The 17,168-nt window shown below is 37.6% G+C and overlaps 1 protein-coding gene across 1 annotated transcript in view; it reads right to left on the bottom strand.

The window, feature by feature from the left end:
• Positions 1 to 17,168, bottom strand: part of RSU1 (Ras suppressor protein 1) — a 102,447-nt gene that overhangs the window by 72,299 nt on the left and 12,980 nt on the right. Inside the window, exons 4-7 of the mRNA XM_083864897.1 lie at positions 7,540 to 7,660; positions 4,028 to 4,146; positions 2,476 to 2,558; positions 2,090 to 2,204 (exon numbers count right to left, since the gene is read on the bottom strand). Coding sequence (XP_083721023.1) covers positions 2,090 to 2,204; positions 2,476 to 2,558; positions 4,028 to 4,146; positions 7,540 to 7,660 — 438 coding nt within the window. The remainder of the gene's footprint in view (positions 1 to 2,089; positions 2,205 to 2,475; positions 2,559 to 4,027; positions 4,147 to 7,539; positions 7,661 to 17,168) is intronic.

Here is a 17,168-nt window from a genome sequence, read left to right as displayed (position 1 = left end):
CACCTTTCACTGGCAGACATTAAAATCATCTGCAGTGGGGTGCTGCTCTAAACTGCCCTGGTTTACAGAATGGAAAACAGAGCTGCCAAGATCCACTCTTGCCTATGGCCTGTTCCCTGATCTCAAACATGCCTTCCAAACCCTAGTCTGGTGTTCCATTCCTTACGTGCATGCCCAGATGTTTAATAAACAAGCAGAACATTGTTATTTGCAGTAAATATGCCTGCAAGTGGCACAAATTACAAATCTAGGCCTCAGTGTAAAGTTCTCTTGAAATATACATCTAAATCTGTTCCAAAAATTTGAGACAGTTCTAGCATTATCCATGGCATAGATCACAACAGAAATTATGGCAACTGATCACAAATAAGGATCTTGAGTAAGACCATAAAATGAAACACTGATCAATTAAGACATGAAAAGTAGAATTTACAAAATACCTTTTGAGTAATAAAGAACAGAAGTAACAAGGACTTAGCTGTGTCAGTGAACCTCACCTTTATCAAAGGGGCAAAGTTACAAGTCCTTTTTTTAACCAGATTGCAATATTGTTCTAAAATGCAAAGAAATGCTTATAGGAAAAATTTTCCCTTGGCCATCCTGAATTTCACAGGTCAATATAAAATAAATATTGAGACTTTTGTTTCAAACATTTCCATTTGGGATGGATTTTGATAGTAAAACCATTTAATAGGGATTTGCAGCTACGCTTGTAAGGCAGCAGCATGTTACAATATTTAATTAGTCAAAGAAGATGGTCAGACTCAGTGCACCATTCATCTTCCAGTTCTGAAAAAACCATGAAAGCTGTAATTTAGGAAGCTACAGAAAAGTACATTTACAGACACTACATGCTTCTGAAATGTTGTTGCTGTTCAGAAAATTGATCAATAAATATGACTTTGACCCTAACCTAAAGAAAGTATACCTGTGTCAAGACAAACATCTGAAACTGAAGAAAAGAGAGCAACTTTCATCCACTAGTGGCATAGGGAAAAGTCAGAAAACCCCAGAGTGGGCAAACAAATAAGAATTAAAGCAAATACCTTCCCCAATTCACAGAAGAAAAGCACGTTGCTCTATGAAACAAAAAGCATTCATTGCAGACTGTCACATTAAAGTACACAGGGTCAATGGGTGAAAGCAATTTCTTTTGGAAACAAGTGATTTTACTTTATCATTCTAACTTCTGTCTCTATTCTTCTGCGTTTTGGGAACTATTACATGGAAGGTACCAGTAGAAACAAAGAAGCTTTCCCATGTAACAGTCCACAGTAACAAGAAACAAGGAAAAGACCCTGTGTAATAGGGTGTTTCAAAAACAGGTAATTGACACAACTACATTACCCCCAGTGAAAATAATTTTTAATATTTTAAGATTAGAAACCAATTTCTGGCTTGGAGTAAACAGGAAACATGCCCTTCACATAAAATGGGGACTGCAATGTAAATTCAGCAAAATCAATACTTAAGTTTCAAAGAAGAGTTCTTACTTCATAGGTTGAGAGAAGCCACCTATAACTGTATTCCAATGTACAGTATCACAATTTCAAATTATATCAACCAGCTCCATTGCTTTAAGTTAAAGAGCTGTCAGCTCCCTAAGAAAGGTAAGTTATCAAATCGAAAAAGAAAAAAAAATTCTCTCATTTAGCTATGTTGCACTCTAATTGAACAAACTTCCACTTTGTATAGGCACAGTCACTAAGAAGTCACTTATGCTATTGTCATTTTTGCTTAATATAATTTTGGCTAATCTAAATAGTGTTCTCAAAACCCAGTGAGAGATTAGAATGGGTTTGCTGATGTAGTATTTATGAGACATTATATATAGTAAGGTGCTATATACAAATTGGCAGTCAAGTGTACTAATACACAAGAAAAATGCAACACGTAATAAAATTATAAAACAAATACACGTCATCTTTTGGCTCCTCCTGCATATCCAGGAGGAGTGAAAAAGTGAGTTTTTCTCAGAGGAAAGTAAATATTAGCATATACGATGACTTAAGCATAATCATTTCAGAGGAAATACAGTCCATCATCATCATTATTAGTCAAATAAATAAATGATCATCCATAATCTTACCCAGTTCTGGGGGCAGCACAGTCAGACGATTTCCCTGGATATGCAGTTCCTTAAGCTGGGTGAGCTCACCGATTTCTTTAGGCAGTGATACCAGGTCATTGTCTCTCAGACTCAGCTAAGAGCAAATATAAATTCAGTCAGAATGATTTTCAGTTACCATAAAGCAGCCCAAAAGAGAACTCTACTCCCTCTGCCCCCAGGTTCCTCCTGAATGCTCAATTCTTCCAATTTATTTACAAGTGTCTTCTGGTAAACAAGAAACAGTTCCAGGTGTAGTGGTCTATTCCTGCAAACCTACCCTACTACTCCTCAAATTGACTGGATTCTATTCCTACAAGTGTTGCAAAAGTGAATTGATTTTCCAAGAATTTAGATAAATTACTTACTATCTGCAACTTTGTGAGCTTCCCAATATCTGGCGGCAGGATTTCAAAATCGTTGTCACTTAGATAGAGTGCACGAAGGGTGGCTGCAAATTAAATAGCAATATATAAACAGGGTGGCATATAACCCAACCATTTGAGGTCTAATCAATAAAAAGGAGTCAGGTTTGATTAATGACCCTGACTTGGTGAAAAGCCTTTGACATACCCAGGGCTCACAATAATAACAAGCAGGTCAAACTTAGATTTACTAGCTTATTATATTGTTGGTAAGTTCAGGAAAACATCTATATTCAAAGAGACTAGCACAATTAACAATTTCTGCAACAGTAAACTTTGGCAGATTCTGGCAAATAGCCTGTATGCTCAGATATGAGAATACAGTCATTACTTTTTATAACCCTCAATTCCTATTTATTACATCAATTTGCATCCTAAACAAACATTTTAAAAAAATTCTGAGTTTTTTCAACAAATATACAACTATGTTAAGCTCTATAGAAACCTCACTGGGGAAGAGATCTGAAATGAAATACAGAAGAATCAAACGGTATAATTTGTAATTTTCATGCAAAGACTCAATGAAATTCATCAAAAAAAGATGACCCAGCACAACTATGCAGCTTGCTATTATTGAACAAGCATACATGACAGCTGGAAAAAGGAATTAAAATGGAGACTCACAAAGAACTGTCAGGTGCAGCAGGAGAGAAGGTGGTCAGATCAGCAAAACCTCTCCTTCCCACCAGAGGAGATCCCATTTGTCTTACGTAGATCACTCCTCCTCTTCTCATTTCACTAAATGTGACCATTTTTAATAATGCTGACTTAAAGATTTCCCTGTGCCAGGTTACAATCACAACATCCCTTAGAGAGCAGCACTCCTTCTCTCCCCTCGCTTGTCACTTTGATGCTGACTGCACTGATCCTGAAGCCACTTCAGCACACTACATGGAAAAGCAGAATCACTGAAATCCAGAAAGTGCCAGAATTCAAGTTGCTTAGGCAACCATAATGCAGCTCTTTTGCACATATGCATTACAATACCTTCCTGTCAACTCTCTGGGTACATATTTTTAACATATGCAAAGGTCAGCTTAGCTCTACCGTTCCTCTGCCAAGCTTTGTAACCTTAGCATATGTTTTAATGCACTGGACACCTCAACACCCACACGCTGTTAAAACTATTTTAGTAATGAACCACCAAGAATACGTTTATTTTCAGACTCAACGAATAACAGTTGTATTGCAAAACAGTTTACTCTCCTCTGAGGCTGGCAACCCCCTCCATGATGTTTTAACTGAGTATGGGACCCAAGGAAGTATTACTCATTACCATTACTAAGCAAGTCTTCTCATGTCCAAAGGTGTCAGATGACAGTATATCAATGTTAAATATTGCTATGCTATGTAGAAATATTCAGATATATTAAAATAAAATGTAAATATTGGGAAAAAATCGGTTTCATTTTGGTCTGCGTCAAATAAATTTCAACTGCAGAGAGCAAAGCACCATATCTTGAAGATTTGTAAAGTTTTTAGAAAAGTTTCTTACTCAGATAGAAGAAGTTTCCTGGTAGGGAATTTTCATTTAAGTTGTTGTAAGTCAAGTCAAGAACTTCTAGGGCTGGTAAAGAGCCAAATCCTCTTGGCAAGGTGTTTAACCTGTTCATGCTGTAAGTAAACAGAAAAAAAGAATATGAAATCAGCATTCACTTCATCTAACAGGAATAATACAGGTCACGAGGGTTTTGTTTGCTTTTTTCCCTTAAAAATGTAATCTATGCCAAGATTTCCTCTTGTATTGAAAAGAGTTTGATGCTCCAAGATCCTGAGCAGGTCTTTTGCAATACAGACCTTTTTATAACCTCTCATTCCCATAAATATACTCAAAACTTATGCACTCTCAAGTGTTACATCAATCAGCAGCCACACCCGAAACGTAAAGCACAAGGCAGAGAGGTGTCACAACGCCACGCTCAGCTTTAACAGTGTTCCATGGAGAAAGCTGGTCCTCAGTAGATGAATTCTAGCTAAACTACAAATTACGCTTTTGCACACCACGTTGACCATTTTTCATTTTGCCATGTAGCTCCTTACCATGATACCAAACACAAAGGGGAATACTTCAAGTGCACGATATTTATGTTCATTGATAACTGCTGCTCAAACCTCTTCTTAAGAACAGCAAATCTGTGTCACTACAGAACTATTGATGCACATGGAGGATGAACTAAATAAAATGTCAGTCCTGTGACTGATAAGGCTTAATCCAAATATAGCTCAATCAGCCAGTCTTAAGAGGGTTTAGGATAGCAGTTCCCACTGGTAACACCCAGAACAACATGAGGACATGTAACAGAACAAAGAGATTTCTCTGATAACCTGGAGCAGACAAGATAGAGAAAATGGTAACTTTCCTCTGACCTCAAAGAGCTTGAACAGAGTGATCCAGATAATCACTAGTGCTGCTACAACAATGAAGGCAGGTCCAGGGCTGGCTGGAGATATCTTCACAGAACCTTACTGTGTATGAACTGTTTGTGTATGGCTGTTTATCACATGAACACAAAAAAACCCTATCTACCAGCTTCTTAGTCATACTGTCCCTATTGCATGCACATAAAATATATACCTGGTGTGTATTGATCCTGTTTCAGTTGTCACCCAGGTTTGAAAGCAGAACAGAGAAGAGAAGCATCTTCAGAAAGAGCCTATACAGGTAGCTACCATCAAGAACAGGATTTTGATCTTATGTGAAGACTGGAAACAAACATGACCTTTCAGATGTTGTTTCTAAACATATTCTGAATTTCATTCTCTTTTGATGCAAAAGTGATAAAACAACAGTCATAACTGAAGTCAACATATGTTATTTGAATATATGAATATCTGACACTTAAAACTACAAAAACGCTAGTCAAAGTACTGACCAAGTTGTGCAACCAAAAATAAAAAAGACCGTATAACCACGTGAGCAAAGACAGCAGAAGCATATATACTATTACTTTCACAAACTCAGAAAACAACCTCACCTTTCCTTACTCTTTTTGCATAAGCCAGCTCCAACAAAACAAGAACCTGTTGGGATCAGCTCTCTGTAGCTAAATCTAGACAAAATCCTTCTTCCTCCTCATCCCCAGTAAGAAGTCCCATCATGGGCATACAATTAAGCTTGCTGCTGTAGTATTATCAGTTAAAATGCAGAAAGGCGTTCTCCATTACTGCTATTGCAGAATTGTCATTGTTTTAAAAACTGGTCTTAATACAAAACAGGACTAAACAAAGCAGCTCATTTTCTACTAGTGAAAAGGGTTTTTTACCAAGTTGCCCTAACAGCCTTCCCTTTTGCAACCAAGGAAGAGGAAGGGAAGGAATGTTCTCTACTGACAAGAGGCAGAATGGTATCTACTCTTTGGAGAGACAGAGAACCAGCTCAAAGTTGCTGCCCAGCACTATTCATCCCTGCAGAAGTTCAAACACTGAGCTTGTGCCTCACCTACCTTCCAAATGTTACATTTTAAGCTTTATGTGCAGCAGTACATCTTCCATCTTTCCACACCACTTGACCCTTTCATGCCAAAACTCTCCCAAAAATAATCTCTGCTCTTATTCACGGTTCCTCTCTTCTCTAGGGGGCTCTTCTGAAGCCCTCTAACACCTGAACTGTAGATGACAAGAGCATTTCTGGGCTGTATCCTAAAAAAACCTACCAGAACAAAAAAGTTTCCTCATCACTGACTCCAAGGATGTCTAAAGCAGAACCCATTTTGCAAAGCTAAGACTGGATGGTAAATCCTGTGCTTAAAAGACCATGTGTAAGGAGAAGATTAAGAAGGAAAAGCATTTAATCTCTAAGATTTTACACCACACGATACACGAATGTGGCAAATGTGGTTCCAGGCCTGAAGGTCTGTTGTTCCAAACACCAAGTGGTCTTTTGCATGATATTTTTTTCATTAACGCAGACTAATATTTGAACTATATATTAACAGTGGTCTTTCATATGCTGCAACACCTCTATATGCCATTCCAAAAATATGGTTCTAACCCCCAAAGTACAAAGAATCCTGATTAATTTTTGCTCTGAAAAGCAATTCAGAGGTTGAAACAGATATTAAGGAATGCCAGAGATCTAGTGTGACCAAAAAAAAAAAACCAAACAGGGAACAGAGATCATCATTAAAACATTTACTGGCATTCCAGCAGTTCAAGATGCAATTCAATTATCAGCACTCTACAAAAGTATCTAAAGCAGAATACACAAAGCCTAGCCAAAATCACCTGGTATTTTGAAGGGTAAAAAATGCTCAGTTTAAATTGTTCAGAAGTTGGAATTCATAAAATGCAAACATTCGTTCTATGAGAAGCCTATAATGCTAAAGCTTATGCCTACTAGTGCTTTCCTAAATAGTTACACTTTAACATGCTCATTTAATTTTAAGGTCTTACGCTTCACATTTGTTTTCTTAATAATTCAAGAAAGCCCTCTGCAACTGTAGTTATTATAAAGTATCACCAGCTCTACCAGAATATAGAATCTGAACACTGAAGCACCTCTGGCACAAATTCAGTCAATACTAGCTCTTTGAACTAAATGCACACCATATCTAATACATGCTTTTACAGGTATAATATAAAGTGAAATGTCTATAAACCCAAATTTGAAAATTTGGAATTAAAGTCCTAAATTAACATGGATGTTTTCTTCAAATGAGAACAGGAAACAGAGCTTGATTCTTATGCAGTAACCACAGAATTAAGAGGCAGTTGCTAGGGAAGTAAAAGTCAGTAATTGTTCAGTTTGACTACAGTACTCAATGAATATGAGTTGCTGCTGTCCTTAAATGATTGTTATCAGTATACCAGAGTAAGTGCTTGATCATTTAAGTTTCTGTTTATCCTTTAACTGAACACTCTGAAGCCGTAACTCTGAATTCCCAGGTTATCTTCAAAACCACTTTCAGTAAGAAACTTTACTATCAAAAAATAAGTTACAGGTTCAGTTGTGATAATATTTGATAACATCTCTATTCCAGCATTAAAGTTTTGCATTAAGATACGCACCCAAGGTTCAGGTGTTTGAGCTTCTGAAGGCTGCTTATCTGTGTAGGCAGCTCCTCAATCTGGTTGTTGAAAAAGTTGAGCACTTCTATGTTTCTCAGGTCTGCGATGTTTGCTGGCACAGCTGTGGGAAAGTTTTCACAGTGAGAGACTGCAATTGGAGCAAGCTACCCAGACTACAGATGCTTTACCAGCATCTGGTGTTTGCACTGTTTGTATGGTGGTTGCAGCACAGAAAGCATCTCATTATTCCAAGAAAAGCAAAGTTTACATCCAAAAAGTCTCCTATCTAGAACCGGTTCTCATTGCTGAGAGCACTCATTTTGTACTCTGCAAAAATTACTACAAGAACTGTACGATATTTTGACTAACAAAGACCGCTGCAGAGAGAGGGAGGCAAGGACAAGAGCTCTTACAGACTAAGAAGAGCAGGCTGTCCTCTCCATTCATGTAGCACACACAGATCTCAAAAGGGCAGATCATGTCATTATTTGAGTGGAAAAAACATTAATGATACAAGTAGTTACACCAAGACAGTAGTTGTACTAAAGGTCTTTAACAATAAACATAAAATAATCCCTCATTTTTAGCAATGGGCCATTCCACTTACTGCTTAAACAATTTAGTATCCAAATTCTTGGTAATTTAAGATACAACACAATTTACAAAAAAACCCCTAAATTCAGCCCTAAAAGAACTCTTTAGCCAAGCCCGGTTTCAGTTACCTCCCTGTCCTGGGTTGCAATGCAGTATTCTATTCCCTTCTGTTGAAACCAGTTGAAGAGCTGTTTTTCTTCATATTATAACTCTAGGGGGGGGAAAGGAGGGGGCAGCTCTCTTTCTGTTAAAGCCAGGTGAGGCAGTGTTCTTCTCTCTTTCACAACCCATCCAGAGGCATATCTGCTGTTAATGGGCCATTAAGTCTCACCACATGACCATATTACATCATCCCACTGTGAGATGCTCCACCCAGTGGGAGGAGCCAAGCATTCCAACCTGGATAAAACCTGAGATTAAGAATACCAGGACAGCCTGTTTCCACTGTATTCCCAAAGGAAGATCAGACCTGTCTTGCCACCACTGGAACCTTCTACAGGATCATCTCTATTCCAACAGAACTACATCTGTTACTCCAGGAGGACTTAACTGGACTGAGTGCTTTCAACACCCTGACCAACAGGTCAACCAGTCAGGTCGTGTTTTGACTCTGTCAGGGTTTTTCTTTTTTTCTTTGTTTGCCCCTTTTTTTTTTTTTTTTTTGTACTACTACATTTTTGATATTCCTAGTAAAGAACTGTTATTTCTATTCCCATATCTTGGCCTGAAAGCCCCTTAATTTCAAAATTATAGTAATTCAGAGGGAGGGAGTTTACATTCTCCATTCCAAGGGAAGATCTGGCTTTTCCCTGGCAGACCCTGTCTTTCCAAACTAAGACGCTCCCATGAGTGATAAAGAAACTGATCAATTCATATAGATGGCTATAGTGGACTATCAACAAATCAACAGCGAGTTGTTATTATGTAGAAACATGAACTATAAGGCAGAAACACGATACAAATGACTGTCGTAATGATGTTAAAAAGCTATTCAGATTTGCATCTCTTCCCCCCTTAAACTTAGTGAAATTTAAGCAGCCAGCTGAGGTGTAAAGGAGGTTGGCAAGTCACCTGCACTGAAGCCTGCACCTGTGCTCAATATTCACCTTGGTTCAGTCTCAACTTTGCATCAGGAACCCACAGAGTGCTCATCTAAATAATTGGAAAGTTTTATGAGGCCATGATTTTTTTTTATTTGTTGGTATGAGGCAATCTCAGTCTTAAAACGGAGTCAATAATGTTTACAAAGCAGAACATCGCAGTATGTCACATTTACTAGATTGTAAGTCTAATTACACTGTGAACAATAATGGGATCCCTAACAAAGACTCTAATTACACTACATAAATATTACTGCTGAGGGCCATATTCATTGCAGGAGGTTTTTAGCAGACTTTTATATAAAGTCATTAAGGCAAATCTGAACATCTAAAAGACCTCCCTTAGAGGTATTTTCCAACTGGTCCATACTTACTGTCATTCAATGATAGCAAGATTTATGTGCGTTCACAAACTAAAGGGTATTTCACTACTACTGTTGTTTTATTATTCCCTAACAGAAGTTAACTGAGGATTTTAATTGACATCATCCAGTTGTTTCCAGCCTCAATATTTTACCAGAAAAGTAATTACCACTATTAAAATATTTTCCTTTCAGAAATTAGACTTCATAATTTGACTTTGATGAGATGCAATGGACAAGCAAACCATGTTTCTGATCTTCTCAGAAACTGCATTTATGAAGACTAGGAAACAGAAGTACTAGAAAACACGGGTTTTAGTTTAGTCAAAGCTTTAACAATAGAAAGAAAATACAGATGTATCACTGTCTTTTGATATATGTTTAATTCCCAAATACTGTATTTCATGTTGTGAATGACACTTTGGATACTTTATACCTTTATTTTCTTCAAGATATACTTACTAAAAGCTGCATTAGTAAGCAGGCTGAGAGGAGAAAAAGGCTAAATATTTAGCAAAGGATTTAAAAGAAATGCTTTTGTGTTCTACTCTGTTAAATCGAAATGAAAAGCCTCAATCCACAACTGTACTTTTTTAGTTTGGATGGAATGCCTGGAGGTATTTCATGAGAAGGAAAAACAGAAGAGTAGGTCAACACTAGGCTTGCAGTATGGAAGAAGGGACTTTCTCCTGTAATAGTTTATCTTCTGGTTCAACAATTCACATTAATTTGTAATATAAATTAATTCTCTCTTGTATTCAATGAAAATTGGAAGAATGAAGTTAACTCCTGTACTGATCTTGTAGCTAAACTGCACAGGATCAGTAGCTTCAGGTCTAAAGATCAGTGCTGGTCAAGCAAAGCTGACTAGGTATATCATGCTTTCTGTTTTGAACTTTACACGACCCACTACCATCCCACTACTACGTTGCAAAACTCTTCCCAGATACATAGCAGACTGCCAAATCCCAAGACATTCATGTTCTGGCAATAACCGAATTCCACTCGAGTTTCCTTCTCATGATGAGTTGTGAGAGTGAACTGTCAGCATCCTGGTTCTATTCACCCACGTATTTACAGTACGATCTGCAGTGTCTTAACAACTCTTCTAAGACCATCTGCTGCCCAGTGTCATTAACAACTCCCCCTCAGCCAATGCTAGTGAAATTTGGCAGCCCAGTGCCTTTGCGTTCTCCTGTGAAGCTTCAGTCACATTATGAAGCCCCATTCATATTAAGTTTCACTTCACAAGACCAGGAACAGCTTCCCCTTGTTCAATACTGGAAACTGCACACAGTGATTCACTATGACAGCTGTAGACTTCACCTTGATTTCAAAAGTTGGTTGACAGTGAAAGACAGGGTCTATAGGCCGCCCACAAGGAATAAGAGGACTTTGTTCATGTTTCTGGAAATAAGGACTGGCAATTTGTTATACTTCAAAGCATTTATGCTCGTCTTGCCCTGAAGTTAGCGGCAATTCTTTAGGCACTAAAACATCAAGTTCCCATGAAGTTCACTTGAGGCAAGTTATTACATTTTATTCTTATACAACCAGCAGCTGTTTAAAAGTTAACAAAATTATTTCCAAATATAGATAAGAAGGATTAAATGCTACTATTCAGTGCCTATGTAACTCCACACTTAGAGTGTCCTGGATCTGGACCTTAGCTCTCTTTCAGCATTGAGAACCAGAAGCCAACACCATACATGCTCTTTACTAGAGGTATGGCACTGCCCTCAGTTGGAGAGCAGGCACTGGGTCAGAAGGACCTTTCATCCAGGACAGCACTTACCCTGCAGAGCAACTCATTAAGAACATCCAGATCAGTGACAGCAGCTTGGAATCATATCTCAGATGTAACCCTTTCCCATAAAGCAGGAATTCAAGAGGTTTTCATACCACTACCTAGAACTGACATGCAAATCCAGCTCCTTTTCTATACCCAACCTCTGACAAAGGACAAAGAGCTTAGGAAATGGAAAAGAAGAAAACAAAGTCCATTATTTTCCCTCTAGTTCCACTCAGTAACTCTTTTGCCATTCAAACAGGTCTCAATACAATTTCTCCTGTGGTGGCAGGGCCCTTCACACAGCTGAAAATGCACAGGCTTCAGAAAGTCATTATTTCTGAAAATAGTCACCAAGATTATTTCTCTTAAACATCTATGAAGCCCTGGGAAACAACAGGAGTTGTTCAACAAGTTCAAATGTAAACAAACTCAGGTGTTTGTGAAATTAAGTCTCCATTTCCTTTTACTTAAAAGATGAAATCTAGTCTGCTTTTTTGTGTGTTTGTTTAGTTAAAGACGCTAAATTAAACATTTCTGAAGACACTCTTGATAAAAAAAGATCTGTATCAAAATTTCCTTTACAGTTTGAAACTAAAATAAAAAACATATAAGATAAGAAACTTCAGATGAAAAAAACTAGAAGGGTCAATAAACTACCCAACTGACTAAGTGAAAATGATTCAGTAAAAATGTAAGTCTCCATGAGAATAACACATGGTACGTAAACTGCATGAAACATTTCAGTTCATTTAAACCTTAACACTGAATATTCAAAATAAATATTGTCCCACTGCTACTTGGAAAATGCTATCTGTAATACCTGATTATGCATAAAATTGTGCATGAATAGGCTTGTGATATCCTCAGTATACATGACCCAAAGGCCACAGAAAACCTTCAAGTCAATGTTTTTTTAATCAGACATCAAGAGAAATAAGATTTTAGTTTTTTAAAATAAGATGAATTCCTTTGGCAATCACATCCTTAGAAACCAAATTTGAATAGCTGCAGAATCCTTGTTTTTTTCAAAATGTTTCTTTACTTAACGAAGTAATTTTGCAGTACCTAGGAACGTGATGTTCAGTAGTACTCCAAACCTTTACAGGTTCTAAGGGAATATTTATCCAAAGGAACTATTAAAACAGCAGTTCTCTGACAGAGAAGAAATCTATATGACTATGCCAGTTTTTCATTAAACTGCTCCACTGGTAAGCTCGTCAAGAGTCATACAGAGAAAAAAGAACTCAATACAGACCTTTCAGAGTCCAATCAGGCCACTGTGGATACCAAGTAGAGACTTCTTGCCAAGAGCAAGAACCTACTTTTTAAGACTAAAGTAAAACCTGGGGGCTACACAATATAATAAACTCAGTTCTGTGGACTTGCTAATCCAGTTAGCGTCAACAGGAAGCTTTCATGAGTAAGGATCCCTTAGTGTAAAGGTCATAAAGACATGAAATGTTACTCACATTTCATGGGGGAGGAAGAATTTAGAATACTAAATATATAATGCATTCTGTGCATCCAATATAACTGTACTCATAGAGCTAGAGTCATGTTTAGATTAATTTGACAAGGGTTCTGTTATACAGAAAAAGAAGCAATCATCTTCACCAAAATGAAAGAGGAATTAGCAGAGGGAGAACACAACAGTTTTCATTTTAAATATTCATAGGCATGCTGATATCATACTTGGCAGCTAACTGGAGAGAATCCTGATCCCAACTGAAGCATACAGTACTTAATTTACACACTGTGTAGTTCAAGTTTCCCCTTTTGCCCTCCCTTCACTCTTCCAAAGATGGATATTAATCTTCCTCACACTGAAAACATTAAAAACAAACTCATCTCCTTAATCTTCTTCTCTTTCCAGAAACCAGCAGGGTTTTTTAATTTCAATTATCCACAGAAGCACCTCAGATATGGAACTGTTCTTATGAACATGTTTAAATTATGCTATAGCTCATTGATGCACTACTGTGCTAACAAAGCAATTTGTCAATAAACAGTTTTCATTCAGAAGCCAGAGTCTAAGGAGAAGAGCAGTGAACACAAGAAAGACTGAGAAGACATTGGGAATCAAGTGACATCTAGTGAAAAGAAAGGACAAATCTGTTCTTCTCTAAGAAAACAGCTTAAGATGTCACAGTTTGGAGAGAAATACTAGAAGCCAGGGGCTAAGGTTCAGAAGGGAGTATTACGTTAAAAATACATCACCTAACTGCAAAGAACTGAAACCACACTAAAATAGCTCACAAAAATCTGATGCTTTTTAGCATTTTTAACAGCATTAAGGAATGATGTGAATAAGGATGTATATATACAAATGTGGATATAAAAAAGCCCTTCATTTCTGCAAATAATTTTGAAGAGAACAAAGTATTAGGCAAGCTTTTTGAGTTACTGCAGTCAACCACAGCATCTTCATCTTCAATAACTGTTTTGTGAGAAGTGCACAGTTCAGCCAAGACACTTGTTGTCTTATACTTAAGTCAAGAGACAAAAAACCCCATGAGGTACACTATGCAAAAACTTGCAGAACACAGGCTACATACTCTTATTACAGGCCAGATTATCTACGTGTGTTGATACTTTAACAGCAGATGGTTAAGAGAAGTAACTTCTGCAAGACAAAAGAACTTAAGTTGATAGTGCTGAAATTTAATATTAGGCTTCCACCAAAGGCAACCAGTATCACTAAATGCCAGTGAATCTCTTTCAGGTGTTTGAACTGTTTAAGCACAATCTTTTCAGTTTCACACTACTGCACAGTTTCTGGCTTTAGATAAATCAATTCGTCTGAAGTTCATTCATGAAGTTCACCTTTCCCTTCTTCCATATTCTCTTTACTTCCATCTACTTAACATGTTTTCTGCAGTTTATGAAAGGGACTAACCACAGATGTCCTGCACACCAGGCCTGGAACAATTACTACAGATTACCCTCAAAGGTGATCACTTGAGCCTCTTACTCAGAAGTGTCCATCTACCTGCATGTCTAGCAGTGCTTATTTACAAAATTCTGCTTTCAGTGGATCTAAAAATTTTTTAATGATTTCAGTTTGCCTTATTAGCCAATATTTGGAGTTTAAACTTTTTAAACCACTGAAATGTTTTTAGAAATGCACATAGGACTATTTCTTACTGAAACTTGGATCAACTGAGTCTTTCCCCTATTCAGCACTGCAGACTGGTGTGCTGACACTGCCTAGTGGGGACACTAGCCTGTCCTCTAAACACACTCACAAAAGAAGTTGCAGTGAAAAAGCTCATTTCTCAAAAGCAGAGTCAGCACATGTGTTTCTTGTTCCAGTTCTCAGAACCGGGAATGAATTAAGCTCTCTCCTAGTTTGGGCTCCCTATACCCAGTACTTAAAGCCACATCCTTAAGTCTGTATGGTAAAGAGTCCTCCCTGTGCCTCTACATTAGCTTACCCCAGGCTGCAGCTGACTGTACATTTCATTTCCAGCTACAGGAGATATTACTTCAAGACAAGCAACCAGTTAGCACATTGCCCACCACCACATCAAGATCAGAGAATTATTTCACCCCAAAGTTATGCCATAGGATGTGAATGGAAAAAGGTTAAAAAGGCCAGATAGTGAGTGATCTGAAGGGAAATGCTGTGCCTTTACCCACTTCAACACACCTGACTACTAAAGAACAAAAAGAATACATAGAAAATAGAGTAAAAAACCAACTACACAAAACTAAACCCAGTTTCCCCTCCATCTACACCAAATCTACCTTGTTGTCTGAGTCCTTCCATATTAGAAGCCAAAAAGTTCTACTTGTCTTGTTAGACAGTAAATTCTGTAATACAAAATTAATGTCTTTAATGAGGTGAGTTCACTTTTGTAATGTTCAGTTCCTTTGAAAATACCAACTGCAAAATAGTCTGTATGTGGCAAGAGGATTTATAGTAAGTTTCCATTACAACCTATTCTCTATGTTATAAAAACATAGAGAATGATCATTTATATGGGGCTTCCACAAAAAATTAGAGCTATTTTAAGTCACTGGGAAATAAGTGAAGACACAAGAAATTTGTAGCAATATGTCAGAAAACACTGAGACTTAAAAAATGAGTTAATGTGTTTGCAGGTGTCTTTTAATAAGAAAAGAACAAAGCTTTCTGAAGAATTATGTTCAAGACAAGTGATTTGTGCCTAGTGTTGTTTTTAGTATGGTCGCTTTATTTACAGTGCAAAACTGACTTTGGTGCCATACAGCACAAACTTTAACAATTTAATTTATGCATAAATTTGGTACTTTCTGCATGTATCCTTATACCATTACACCACAAAACTCTTTCACAAGTAATTCTGTTTCATTCCCCCAAAGCTTCCTAGAAGCAAAGTTGATAATATATATATTCAAAATTAAAATGCTCTACTCTCTGTATTTTCTCAGAACCAAAGGTTTGGATTTTTTTTCAGGAAGAAAAGAAAAAGCTAACAAGGTATTTAATTAACATTTGAGTGGAACTCACATGTCACAAATTTAGTAAGGCAGATGCATAGGGATCTCCTTTTTCCTCCTTTTCACATCCCCCTGTGTACTGCCTTCACAAAGATATTTCCCATTAGAGATCCCTGCATTAGAAATAGGAAGTAAAACCAAATCAAAACTTACCAAAAAAAATAAAGGCTTACAGTTAGCTTGAAGCATCTTTCCCACACATAGCTGATAGACACTGTTGGGCACAAATCCTATACTTTGGACACAGCCCTAGTCTCCCATTGCAGACATTACCTGCCCCATTTTGGGGTATACTGGTGTCAGGACAACAGCATGGAATGACTTACCAGAAGGAAGCAGAGGCAAAAGCATAGCAGAGGAGAATACAAGAATCAACAAAGAGTAAAGAGTACATGGTCATCTAGTTCCTTCCAGAAGTCAGCAGATCTGTTACATAAACAACCTGATACCAGGCAAGAGGCAAAGTGTCAGACAATACCAGTGGGAGACACCATCACACATTTCAGCAGTCTGGAGAAGACAAAGCAGCTAGACTGGGAAGGAATTCAGGACAGGCAGACGCAGTGTTGCTGTCTCTGGACTACCTCCAATAGATCCAGGTATAGACTACAGCCAGAAAGGTGACTCAGAAAGGAGACATCCTAATGTAAAAATTAAACCAAGAGATTTTGCAGCATATTAAAAAAGATCAAGGACACAGTCAAGAGGGTTAACAGCAACAAAGGGACAATCTTCCGTGCTGGCCACACACAGAGAGAAAAACAATTTAGGAGATGGCAGAGCAAAGAAGTAGTTGTGTGAGCAGAAAAAAAGTTTTGAAGTGCTCTGCTGAAAGAAGGCAAAATGTACAGTGATGATAAAGGGTGACCACATGGCTGTCAAAAGAACAATGATCAATGAGACACAGCTATTCTGCCACAAGCACAAAGTGAACTCAAACAAAATTCAGGTCTGGAAATGGGAACCAGCAGCAAAAAACTAATGGGTCACCCCACAAAAATAAAGGGACCAAAGATGAGTAAAGGATCACACGAGAATCAAGGGAGAAGCAGTGGAAAGATCACAGAACAGTATAGGACAGCAGATCAGAAGAACAGAGATGGACAGAGAACATGACATCAGGTAACACAGAAGAGGTTTGTGAAAAAAATAGCTGTTCCCAATTTTTCAACATTTAATCATTTGATAGTACTGCATAAGGAATCAGAGCAAGAGAACAAAAGGATATAGAAATCATCAGGAGTGAGCTGTGAATAGCAGGAAACTTCTGAGATCATTTACAGTCAGCACGAGAATATG

Source organism: Zosterops lateralis, assembly GCF_965231275.1.
Source record: "Zosterops lateralis genome assembly, chromosome: 1".
Lineage (NCBI taxonomy): Eukaryota > Metazoa > Chordata > Aves > Passeriformes > Zosteropidae > Zosterops > Zosterops lateralis.
This window is presented reverse-complemented; position numbering and strand designations above follow the sequence as displayed.